Below are 13478 nucleotides of genomic sequence, written 5' to 3'. Positions count from 1 at the left end.
GCAAGCATTTAGTAATTATTCCTTAACATGGCAAAAACAGGCACTGGTCAAAGTGCATGAGGATGGGAAGGAAGACTTCTCTGACTTCTGTTTCATCAAAGTAATATCTACCTCTCTTTTCTCACATTCTTGTTAGGGAGGCTTCAATTGCATGAGCTTCTTGAGTCTTGGGTGCTCTAGGGTGAAGTTTGCTGCTAATAATTGCATTTGCCTTTCTCTTGTCTTATTTTGGTAGGTGCAAGTATTTTTGAACTGCCCCAAACCTTCTGGCAGTGCCTGCCAACTTATTTTTGCCCTGTTACTGGTCTGTTAAAAGTGTTTTCCTTTGGAGGGTCAGGTGACCTTGCTGAACATCATACATTTTACCCAGAGAAAGCAGCAAGTACAGTGAGTGATACTGCGAAATCTGCGGTTGATACATATGCCCTGACCCTCTTAGCCCACATCTGATTAAAAGGAGACAGAAAAATAAGTTTCAAGGATCATGTGATACTGCTCAGAGCTGGAGGCAAGTGTCACATCAGCTAAAAAAAGCAATGAATTTTCCATGTTAAAAAAAAAAAAACCCATCACAAAAGCCATCCACTGCAACAGCTGTCTCTGTGGTTATATACCTGACCTTTGCTGATCTCACCTAGGTTTATTGTATTTATCCTCTCACTTAAGCCCATAGATGGCAGGTTCAAGCTGACAAACCATCTCTCTGAGGATGATGTTGAGCCTCTGCCTGTGGAACCATCTCCTGCTCATCATTTCTCAACCCTCCCTGCTCCTTTCCAGTCCAGGTCTGATTCCCAGTGACAGAGGATAAGCAGATTTTAAGCTGACATCACTGTTAATGCCTTTAGCTCTGGAAGGTCACAGTTCAGCTCTAGTACATCTTCCAGGACAGCAACCATCACACACAGAGGTTGGCAAGAAGGTATGATCATGGCCTCCTTGCAGAGCAGCCCCAAGACACATTTGAGAATGAGAATGCTGCTCACATAGGCTAGTGCTGTGAGAAAAATATTTAAATGAGGGCTGAAGAAGCTGTGCCTTCTGAGCATTCATGGCACATCTGTCCATGCAGGTGGGAAAGGACAATCTCACAGGAGGTTGGGAGTCCAGGAAACTCTCCCAGGAGGCTGGCTCCAGTCACCTCCTCCTCTTGCAGCAGCTCAGAGCTTCTGTGTCAAGAAAATCAGTCTTAGCCCATAGCCTGCTTTGTGCAAAACTCTGGACTTACAGAATTTGAAGAGAAATTCACATTTACAGTTTAGAGGACACTGTGAATGACTGCATATTGCAAACTGGTGTGTAAGGGCACAAGCATTATAGAAAGAGTAGGAATAATGGGCACGGAATGTTCCTTGCTTCTGTTTCTGAACATCTGTATTTTTAATTATTGATGACTAAAACACTGTTCTGTGCTAGCAAACGCACTGCTGGAGAGGCTGTGAAAATAACTGATGCTGTGGCTGAAGGCCTCACCTGTTCTTGGCTGAGTGGTGGAAAAAAGTGAACCTATTTCGCACATTCCAGCAGTTTGCCAATTAGCTAAGTTCTGCTGCACCCTGGCTGTACTTGCAGATGACCTGAGAGCATGGGATGCTTGCTGTGTGTCAGGCTGAAAATCCCACTCAGGATGTAAAGAGGATCCTGCTGGTACTTTGGCATTAGGCTAAATGACAAGGCACAAGGCTGACTCACCAAAACAGGTTGTTCCCACAGTGGATGAGCAGGCAGGGAACAGCAGGGAGGGCAGAGCTCCCTCCCAAATACTGGGCTTATTCTCTTGTAATTACAGCATGGTCAGAACAGCAAATTAAATGCAGAGGCACAGCCATACATTGGGCAGCAAGGTACAGCTTTCTAATCAGAACTTTCACAGCTCATTAAAACAAAAACAAAGCATAGAAAAACCCCTCTCTATAACATCTGAAGTTTTTACATCTCCTAAGGCAACACCACCAATCTCTGTCCAAGTCTTTTCAAGCCCGATGCAATGCCTCTGAAAAGCAAACATGCAGAGGCAGGGTTGGGAGCAATTTTGGCAGACAACCCTGGGGATGTTGCCTAGTTATACATGTATGCTCCTGGGGATCATGCTTTCTAGAGAGAGGCCAGCTCTCTTGTTCAGTGCCAACAGTATGTAGAAGGCAGTGACGGGCATATTGCTCCCTAAATTTTTGGACAAATATGCACACACATAGAGGATGTGAGCTATTTAAGTCAGTGGTAGTATTTCCATCATTTTTAATGGGGTTTAGATAAAACTCATCTGAGGAAGAAGATAAGATGCAAATTTGAGGAGGATGAGGGGTTTGGAAAGTCTGTTGCGGAGGTAGTTGTAGTGATGGGATGTTGCAAATGACCACTGCTACAAGGGAATGAGTTTTGCCTCCACAGGGGCTTGGCATGGGGGGACTGAGAGGGATGGCAGGAAACAGAGGGTGAGGAGGAGAAACTGAGTGAAGACACACTCAGATTAATAAAGCAAAGAGGACAAACAAGCTAAATGATCTCTGCTGAGTCTGGGGATTAGTGACCTTCTATTTAAGACTTTGGCTCTTAAGAGAGGATTTGGAATAAAGCTCATTTCTTCAAAGCAATTTATTTCTCAACACGTGTGGCTAAGTCTGCTCATACCTTTCCAGGAGACAAAAAAGAAGGGAAGAAAAACATCTCTTTCTTACTTTCTTAGTCCTGCTATATTTTAAGGGAGGGGAGAAGAGGAAGGAATTTATATCCACTATCAAGTAGGGGATTTATATCCACTATCACTGCAAAATACAGCAGCCATGCTTCAGAGGCGACTGCATGCTCCTGACTTCAGGAACACAGTGAGACTTAGGCTGTGCCTTGCAAATGTTAGGCATCCATAAGTTTTCTCTCATTTTGCATGGGTTGAGCACACATTTACTGTGAGCTGTATCCCAGTTCACAGCAGCTCAACTGGAGGAGAAAACACTCAGCCAAAATCCCTACGTGCTGCTTATTTTCCATCCTCAGGACTCGCACACCAGGCAGCTCAGAGGGCACGTCAGCACAGGCTTCTCATCCTTGCCCATGATAACAAGCCCCAGGTCTCAGCCTCTGTGCCCTGATCCGTCACTTAGCAGCATGAAGATTGGTAATATGATATAAAAAAGCAAACTAATTCAATTCCACAACATGTCGGGGGTATTTTTTAGGTCAGTTATGAGAACTCTATCCACTGACTTTGGAGGCTGCAATCCTCAGGACCACTTGTATTTGTTTTTCGCTCTGTAGTCAGTGTTGTTAATATTTTAACAAGGAGCTTCCACAGAAATGTTTGCCCCTTGGCCAAGGGCAAAAGGACTGGATAAATTTCCATCTGTTTTCCTATTAAAACAAAAATATTTTCTTATGGACATAACTAAGAGAAGGCCCTACTAACACCAGGCAAAGCAGCTGCTTATACTGAGCAGCACTTTGTGTTGGCAGCACTTTTGCTTTAGGAAGGAGGTGAGGAAACACAGTAAAACAGAGCAATCGATCCATGCAACCTGATGTGCCTGGGAGGTGGGGGTGCAGTGAGACAAAGCTCTCTGTGATGACCAGGGATTGTTTCCTTGGGGTGATTTTTCTGTAATAAAAAGGATGTATATTGGAGATTGCAATACCAAGCAGAAGATAAATCCCAAAAACTTCAATGAAACACAGTCCCATCATAGGCACAGAAACCCGAACCATCCTGTGCCACCATAACACAGGCACTCATACACCCCAAAACCCAACCCTACTGAGGAATGGATTTGTTACCCAAAATGTGCCCTGAGGGCTGTAGCTGATGCCCTGAGGGACTGCAGCCCTTGATCCTGGTTCCCACAGTGTCCCATCCCCACACATCAGTCAGGGCACATGGAAGCATTTTGAACACACTGCTGCATAAGATCGTGGAGCAAAATCTTGTGGATGCTCCAGACACAACTGCAGCTGCCAGGGCAGGGGCACAGCAGTCATGGCGAGGACAGCCATCCTTGTCAGGCAGTGACAGTGTCAACACAGCACGGCAGGAAGTGGTGCCCCATGGAAAATGCAAAACTGGAGCACTTGAATATCAAAGAGCGACCACGTTTGGAGGGGAAGGATGTTCCTCCCAGCAAGAAAGTACTTCTACTGCAGGAGCAAAGCAGTTTATTTTAAAAAATAATTCCATTCAAATTTCTGAGGAAAGGGGATCTCAATAAAAAAGTGCCCTGAAAAGTGTGCTCTTCAGAAACAATAGTTTTCAAACCACACTCAGATTTTTGAGCTGCTCATCTCAGACACAGCAAAGATTTCACCACTCCCAGCCCCACAGCACATGCACTGCTCTGCAGGCACAGGTCTGGTCCTTGTCTGCAGAACTCACAACAAAGAAACAAAGATCACCCTCCTGAAGACCCCTGCTAGGGCAGAATCTGTCTGTAATTGAAACCAGGAACTGCATGATGTGTTTCCAGCACCAGTAACAATTTTTTTGACAAAGAAACTCAATATTTCACCATAGCATAGCCCAGGACTGTTACTGTTACTGACTACCACAGCAGGCAGCACGAAGTTCTATGCACATTTTGAGACCTATAATTTCGTTAGACATTTTGAACTGTCATCTGTAATCAGCTGATAGCACTTACAGAGAAGCAGGACTGTGTTTAGAACGTCCTTACATCACATATCTACTAATGGCACTGACCTTCGAGGAGGGACAGGGTGTTACCTTCGTAGTTCCAGCTATCCTAGAGGCATGGAACATGTGGTGTGCGGCAGCAGCAACCATTCCGGAAAGACCTTGGCTCTGCTGAAAACCCTCAACTTCAGGTAAAGTTAAAGCTTTGCCTTCAGTAGTGGCACTTGAAGCTCCCTCTCCATTACAGTCCTGATTCCAAAAGGTCTTTCTCAGCATCTTTGAAAATAAATTAATTTCCCTGACATTTGGCATGCTGTTTCTTGTGCTGAGGAGGAGTCTTAGCAACTTCCCCCAGCACACTGGCTGAAGAGCAGAGACTGAGAAAGCACTGAACAAAGGTATGGCTGTCAAAATATTTCTCTCTTCATTTTTTGGAAGCAGCTCCAGTTTGTGGATTAAAAAGAAGCCAGCCACTTCCCTGACTGTGTTCCCACATATGGCAATGTTTGGTATTTTTTGGCAATGAGAAAGATGATATTTTGGAGGAGTGGTTGGGTTTTCTCAATGACAAAATTATAATAATATCTCGTGTTTCTACCACACTGTCATCACTGGTAATGTATCTTACTCTGCTTTCTTCAAGAACAGTTTGAATTTGGAAATCTACTTAGCACTGATTTTAAAGATTAAATGTATATGGTAACTGTGTCCAAGTACTGTAGATATGCGTGATGAAATTCATAATCAAATATTTCAAACTGAATTATATTAATGACAAAATAATTTTTTTACAATCCTCCTAGGACTTGCTTGATGACGCCCCATTCAGTTATGCTCAAGAAATGAAGGATTCATCTGTCATCTGCAGAAATACTAGCAGCCTCCCTCCAGTAAGTGAGTAATAGTCTAAAATGAGTAGAGTAGTTCCAAAATACATAGGAAGTTGTTGTCTGGGGGAACATAATCCACATATTTTGGAGACATAGTTGTGTAGACAGAAGATAAATAAATAGGCAGAGTTTTGACTAACCTTTATTCAGTACTCCAATACAGCTCATTTCCCTGCAATTGTGTTTGATAGACACACACAATTTGCTAACTCCAAAGAGAGCAATAATTTTCCCTCAATCACTAACATCACCAAAAATGACACCACCTACATTATTCCTCTCTAATGTAATAATATCCTGTTAGGCAAAGAGCTTTGATGATTTTATTACTGCATAATGTTTCTCTAAATGAAAAGAAAGGAAAAAAATAAAAGAAACAAGTTCAGCAATAATCAACCTGTCTCTGCTGTGTACATGGAAATCAGGTGGAATTTAAATAAATAACTTTTCTTTAAAGAAGTCAAATTCTAACAAGGAGAGACAGATGAGTGGTACTCACAGCTGGCTCCTCCAAAAAGCATTGTGCTCCTCTTACTCACTGTGTCTGACCTCACCACCACTCCGAGACCTGAGGACCTGTAGGCAGACACCAGGCAGGTGCCAAAATGCCAGTCTGTCCAGGGCTGCCCAATCTGTTGCAGCTCCAGTCACCTGCCCCTGTGTTCTCTGGAGGCTGACCATGTCCATAGGACAGCCAGCAGAATGGACTTTGTGCCCTCACCTCTCCTCTTTTGTTGTCTGGTGTATTGGTTTAGCCCCTTGGAACAGGGAGAGTTTGTATGGCAGGTTGGAACTAGAGGTGAGGTTACATGAAGCCCAGGGTGGGACCACTTCTGCAAACTCTGCTGAAGAGGTGGGAAATGGCAGAGTTGTGAGACCCTCAAATCCTCCACTGTTAAGAGAATAGATTGGAAGATTCAGTGTGAAAAACTCCTTCATCTGGCACGATGGGGCTGCCCTAGAACACTTGGCAGGTGAGGAATAAACACAGTAAAAAATAAAGCAGTGGTTTTTCTTTCCCAATTCAGCCTGGTGCTGCAGGAGATAAGGCAGTATTTTAATTTCACTGACCATGCGCAGGCTCCACTAATTACATCACACCACAAATCACAGCACTCACAGCCCCTTGTATCAATCTGGAAGTGTTTCTCATTCAGCCAGCATATAATTAGGCAATCAGAAATCGAGTCAGGATTACTATTTAGTGTGCTGGGCTGCCCCAACAACACCTTGAAAAACTAAGGAGAAACCAACTTCCACCATAGCAGCAATATGGAAATACTCTAGGAAAGCTTCTTCTTGGAAGCAGTCTTCCCAGAAGGCAAGTTGGTATTGTCTTTCAGCCTATTATAAAGCTAGACAGAATTATTCTGATCACCCCAATAGAGAAAGCTACTGAAAAACTCTCACAGAATCCTCAAACATTCCAGATGAACAATGTGGGAACACGGCGTTGGAGATGCCAGCCAGCTCCCTGATAGGCAAAAGCCAGCACTCCAAACTGGGAACATCCTCAAGGTCACAAACTGTCATCCATCAACATTGCCCTTGTCAAATAGCAGTCAACAGTAAGTTAGACAAGGATGCTTTGGATGCTGAAAATAAATCAGGTTTTGACTAAGAAATGTCCTAAATTTTGGCCTAAATTGAATGCAGAATATTCTAAAACAGGATTTTAAGAACAACACTGGCTCCACACTACCAAAACTCTGCCTTTGTAATGGACAAAAAAAGTAAGGAAAAATGAGCACTTGGTTCCCATTAGCTGCAGTCACAGCTTGCTGGTTTAATAACAGAGCTTTCCAAAAGGAACAAGCCCTAAATTAAGCCTTCAGGAACAGGACAAAAAGGACAGATATCCAAATGTTTAGGACTTTATTGGCTATTATTTCTCATTTTGCATTATCAATAAGATAATATTATTGCTGGCCACTGCAAGTCACTGCAGGCCCTTGGATTTAAGAACAGTGACATCTATCAAAGGGGAAAAAGAAAACTGTTTTTGCCACAAACACTCTCAAATTTGGAGGTGCCACTGTCTGATACTGCCACAGTACAAGTATTTATACAGTCATTGAACTACAGGCTAGGAGTTAAGAGAGGGTTGTTTTCATACCTGTAAAACCACAGAAGGTTGAGTTGCCCAGCACCCACAGATTGAGGAGTCACTGCTTTTATTCTTCCATGTGACAAGATTGGGAGTGATGGTCAGCGCAAACTCCTGCCACGTTCACTGCCTGTTGGGATCACTTCACTAGCACTTGGCTTCCAAAACTGTCCATCCCCAAGACAGATTCCCTTTTGGCAAGGAGGGGAGGATTTCATGCCCTCAGGTACCTTGTAACCTGAGGTATGAATGAACATTTATGTCCTCACCTACATAGGAGAAAACTTTTGCCTTTGCAAAGGGTAATGTGAGAAAGTCTGCCAGCCCACAAAGAGCAAAACTGGGACAATAACTGATTTTACAGCATGGAACAGCTGAATTAAAAAAACACCAGAAGAATAATCTATATCGTTGCAAGAACCTTAATTTTTTATTTGAACTCTTAAAGATTTCAAGTTTTCTGGGTCAGAAGACACCAGAAGAGAGCAAATGCATTAAAATCAAAGGGAATTTATTAAAATGAAGTTGTTCCAAACTGGAAAACACAAAAATGTCTTGCTTTGAGAAAGTCTCAGAACACATTTAGCTGTCAAAAAAGCTTCCCTGAACTCCAGCAATTCAACAAAAATAAGAAGCACCTGTAAAAATATCTTCCAGTGATGTAGCGACTGTGTTCATTTTTGCTTAAGGAAACAGTTTTACAGAAATCCAGGAAGACTCCTGTTTTAGTGCAGCCCCTCTGGTGATTATGACATACAATTTTTTGACCCAGTGACCCCTGAAAATTTTCAAGTGGAAGTGTAAGTAGCACATGTGGACTAATTATCAGTTTGCTTTTGTTACATATTTTCCACAAGACCTTAAGAACAAACCCAGGACTCTCCCAGGGGCTGGAAAGTACGTCAAAAAGACGTCAAAACCTCTGCTCCTGGACTTCCATCAGTACCAACTGTGACTTGCAACACATGGCAGCAGAGGTGGCTGCTGGTGGCGGCTCTTCCATCCTTACCTTGCTCCGGTGACGTCCACACCAACCATCAGCTGTCCATTTAGAGAAAGTATCTCATCTTTCAGGCGCACTCTCCCACACTTCCCAGCAGGGCTGTTCTTCTTCAAGTCTGTCACCCAGATGCACCCAACATCGAGCACCGGCCCCTTGTGCGCCTTCCTCTTCTTCCCTCCCCGACGCTTCTCCCCATAGTCCCCCAATGCAGGGATATTCCCAAAGCTCAAGCCTAGGACCTCATTTTTCCGCATCTCCTGGGCCAGGTACATGGTGCAGATCTCTGTATCCAAAGTCGCGCAGCTCCCTGGCTGCAGGTTGCTCTCGTCCACAGAGAAGTTGAGCTGGATGTACTCGCTCAGCTTCTGGACGGCCGAGCGGCAGAGCTGCTGCTCGGCTCCGTCGGCGCCCTCCCGACGGCTGTTCTGCAGCCACTGGCACAGGAGGGGGAGGAAGACCCCCGCGTTGTCCTGCGTGATGGGCATCGCTGTCCCTGGGCATCCCCTCACGCCATCAGCTCCTGCCCCACTCGGCTCCCTGCTCGCCCGCCGTGGCTCCCCACAGCCCCTGGGGACATGCTGGAGTGGGGCTGCAGGTCCGAAGCAAGCTCCATCAAATCTCAAGGAGATTTCTGGGGTGTTCCAGCTGACCAAGAGCACAGTCAAGGCAGGATGTTAGGCACGAAGAGGCTACAGCCGGCCCTACGAATAGGCTGGGAGATGAAGTGCTTGGGAGCGTCTGCGGCTCTCCAGATCCGCCTGCCGCCGGGGTCCCTGCTCCTTCGGGAACAAAGCGTCCTTCCCACCGCGATCACCACAGCGTCTCGTCCTGCAAGGGGAAAACAGCGTGGTTAGAGCTGCCAAAAAACCACGGCAGGCCCCAGCCAGCCCCAGCCCAGCAGCCCAAGGCCGGCTCGCACGGCCCGGCCGCTCTCCTTCTGCGGTTTACCACTTGAGGGCACCAGCTGCTCTCCTCAGCAAGGGAATAAAAGGTCACCATTAGCTCCTGACCTTCCCGCTGAAACGGGAATTGCGGAGCCCAGGGGATGCTCCTGCCGCAGCTCCGGGGCTCTCACCGAAGCTAGGAGACTTTCCTGCCAAACCCGCTCCAAGGGCCGCCGGAGGGGCACCGGCCTCGCCAGCGCCTGAAGCTGGCAGCTCTGCCATCCATGCCAGGGATTTGGGCTGGGAAAGGCTTAAACCGATCTCTTCCCGGACTTAGCTCCCCACCAAGGTGCACGAGTGATGGGCAGCAGCAAGCACGAAAGGTGAGGACACCAGTAGGGTTCCTCCCTTAGTGGCAACAGTGGCTCACAGCCACCCTGGGGGCAAAGCATTTACGGGAGGTGACTATCCAGGTCTCTGGGAAAAGACTTGGGCAGGTGAATTCCCCAAATTTCCTGCAGTTTGGAGAGGGAGGCACACAGGCAGAGAGGAGGCAGCAGGAGCTGGGGGTTAGCAGGCAAGAGGGCGAGACACGGGGTTTTTTTTGCTAAGATCATTAGGATCCATGAAACAAGAAAAAACTGTGATGCAAGTCAAGTCTGGTCGACCAGATTCTTTCAGGGATTTATTTTCCAGCAGTGGATGCTGCTCAGTGAGCTGTGCACCAGGAAAGCTGAAGAAAGCAGCAGCTTTGAGCTTGCAGCCTGCAGGTCTGCTCTTGCAGATGTGTATCGAAGTCTTGTGTTAGGTAGAAGGGTTGTAGAAAGCGCTTGTAACGCCAAAAGAATGAGTGTAGAGGGAGGCTCTTGCAAAACACTGCCACCCAGAAGCTGTATCCAAACTTTTGTCACCACCCTGGCTGTGGGGCACGACCTAGACAGACAGGAGTGACCCCAATAAAGCTCAGGCAGGGACAACAACAGGCCAGGGCCACATGTGATGCTCCTATAGGAGGACACCAGCATCTTCACCAACAGAGTGATGTTACACCAGCTGCTCAACAGGGATAGACATCAGCTTGGGAAAGGAGGAACTGGTCCACTGCTTTGTGAGTGGGATTTCTGAGTCAGGCTCAGGGTAGGAAAAACAGGGAAGAAAAGGGAAAGGATAAAGACAGAAACTGCCCAGGTACAGATCTAAAATAACAGGTGATAATACAGACACGGATTGACCAGGAGACAAGGTCAAATCCTCTGAACATCTTAGCTATATAATGCCACACTGGTGAATATGTGGGGTTTTTTTGACACAAAATTTAAGTGTTATTTAAGATCTCAGATTTAAGACAAGAGCAATTATTTAACTGACATAACTAGAACTTGCTGTAGTAAGGCCTAGATCTGGAATACTGATCTGAAGATGCACAGCTTATTCGTGGACCAACAAAGAAAAAGTAGGGGCAGAATCTCTTGGCATACCCAGCATGATGCATATATTTGCTCTGAGGTCCAGAACACAGCGGGAGGAAGAACTGCTGAATTATCTGGTTAATAAAAAAGGGAAAAAGTACAAAACAAAGCAAACATAGGGGAGGGTGCAACAGACCCTAAACCAAGAAGGTGGTAAGAGCTGACTCAATGGTAATGGGTTAGTACAAGCATGAGATATCTGCTAGGAAAGGAAAGCAGAAGGAGACAGAAGGTCCTGTTGCCTTCAGAGCAACATTCTCACATAACGGATGGGTCAAGTAATCACCAGGGAAGTGCCTTCAGAGAGGGATGTGCTGGGGGTAAGAAGGTGGAAAGAAACTCATGTGACAATGCCTGTAAAACCAAGGGATTGGGAAGAGCAAAATAGAAATGTCTGGCTTCAGTACATTTAAAAAAAAACCTGCTAGGAGAGAATACATGCAGAAGAGTTTAAAGGAAAAAGAAATCAAGGTGAGCTGTAGTTTCTAGAAGAAGCAATATTTTGTGCTTAAAAGGCACAGGCACAATAGCATCTCAATGCAGAAGGATCAGAAGACTTGGCAGCATCACGAGCTTTTCATTTTCCTCAAAGACAAGAAGAAAGAACACTAAAAGGTTACTGAGCAGGAGTTAAAAAAAATAGTGTGAACACATAGGCAAAAATAATAGAAACATCAGGGCATGAAAATTAAATGAAACTTGCAGAAGATAAAAAAGTTACCCTTTATATGCATATTAATACCAAGAAGACAGTCTAGGAAAATGCTGCTCACAGAGAAAGTTATTGAAAAATGACACTGAAAGAGGCAACACTGGTTTGATTTTTGCTTTAGTCCTTGTTAAAATTACCAGCTATGCACAGGGGATTAGTACACAGGGCAACACAGTATCACTACAGAGGTATCCTACTCTCTTCTCTCCCTGTTCCAGGGTGAGATCAGTCCTCCGTCCAGGTATTTGTACTCCAGCAGAGTGGGACAAACCACCATTTCAATTCCCGACAAAACCAGCTAAAACCATCTCAAATATCTCTGTGTTGGTCACTTGTGAAAACTCAAACAGGTAAGGGGCCAGAATCAAGGACAACAGCAAATGCAGTAGCTGTCTTCAAGGGCAGAAAGAGAAGGAGTAGAAGAATGCTGCATCAATCAATCCAGCTTCAATCATCTTAAAAACTCCGAATCAAATGAAGAAACAGACTGCATGTATGTGGAAGTGAAAAAAAATATAAGCAGCTGCAGACACAGGAAAGACAAGAAGAAAATAATGTAAAATCAAACTAATTTCTTTTCATAATGGAGAAGTTGTTGGATGTCATTTATCGGGGCTTTATTATAGCTTTTGTCACCGTCTCAAACAACTTTCTCATAAATATACTAGGGAAATATGATTAAATGAGACTACTATAAATCCATACCCAGGGAGTAGTTATTAATGACATTCTGTGAAAACAGAAGGACACTGTAAGTGGAGCTCTGCTGGATCTATGTAGTCTAGTTCTGCTCAGCACATTCATTAGTGACCTGGACAATGAAAGCGAATACACATATTAAATCTGCAGATTACACAAAGCTGGGAGTGTCTGCAGACACACTGGAGAACGGGATTAGCATCTAAAATACCTTGGCAAAAATCAGAAAACATACTCTAAAAATTAGGGTAAAGTTCATCAAGAACAAATGCAGAGTACTACAAAAGGAAAATCTCACTTAGATAGCGTTGGCTATGTGGCAAATCTCTGGCAAGAGATGCAGCATTTCACAGAATCACAGAATGGATGGGGTTAGGAAGGAATGTGGTCCCAAATGCCCCTGCCATGGGTAGGGACATCTTCCACTAGACCAGATTGCTCAGAGACCCATCTGGCTTGTCTTTGAGCATTTCCAGAGCTTATAGGGAATAATTTCTATCAAGAAAGTCTTGCTGTTGGGGAAAAAAGGGGTCATTGTCCCAGAATGTGCCAACAGGGATAAAGCTGACAAGGCACATGAAGTATCTCTGTAGCCTCACCCAAGGCTGGGAAGGTCTCAGCAGCAAAACTGCCCTGTTGGAGCAGAGTTCTGACATGACTTGCTGGTCTTCAAAGTCTGACTTCCTAGGAAATACTCAAAGAATTAGGGCCTGCTGGTCTGAAAAAAAGAAAGTATTGCAGATGGAGTGTGAGAGCACAAGCTAAAGGTCCTCATGTACTTTAAAATGCCCCACAGTGACCAGGAGGAGGAGTCTGTTCCTCTTGCCCATAATGGAGGATGTGAATCACATCCAGGTAGGTTTAGGTTAGTGGTTAGGTAACGCCCAGAAGGATGAAGAATATCAAAACACTGGGGAACACCATCTCAGGTGCTGGAGTCTCCATCATCCATAGTCTCTGCAGAGGGTCAGACATCTGCCATGAACAATGACTAGAGCCAATCTCTCTTGGGTTCTGGGAGAGAGTAGATCTCTCCATTTCAATCCCTCTTACTTTTACTTCCTTCAACATCATTTTCTTAGTGAGAGTACTGTGA

The 13478-nt window shown here is 44.9% G+C and overlaps 1 protein-coding gene across 2 annotated transcripts in view; it reads right to left on the bottom strand.

Moving 5' to 3' along the window:
- The window catches only part of PDZD2 (PDZ domain containing 2), a 201946-nt gene that overhangs the window by 128208 nt on the left and 60260 nt on the right, over positions 1–13478 (bottom strand). For both annotated transcript variants that reach the window (XM_085043523.1, XM_085043524.1), the window contains exon 2: positions 8625–9446. In XM_085043523.1, the coding sequence (XP_084899649.1) occupies positions 8625–9103 (479 nt within the window). In that variant the 5' untranslated portion in view covers positions 9104–9446. The remainder of the gene's footprint in view (positions 1–8624; positions 9447–13478) is intronic.

Source organism: Lichenostomus cassidix, chromosome Z (assembly GCF_008360975.1).
Source record: "Lichenostomus cassidix isolate B80296 chromosome Z, HeHo_3.0, whole genome shotgun sequence".
Classification (NCBI taxonomy): Eukaryota; Metazoa; Chordata; class Aves; order Passeriformes; family Meliphagidae; genus Lichenostomus; species Lichenostomus cassidix.
This window is presented reverse-complemented; position numbering and strand designations above follow the sequence as displayed.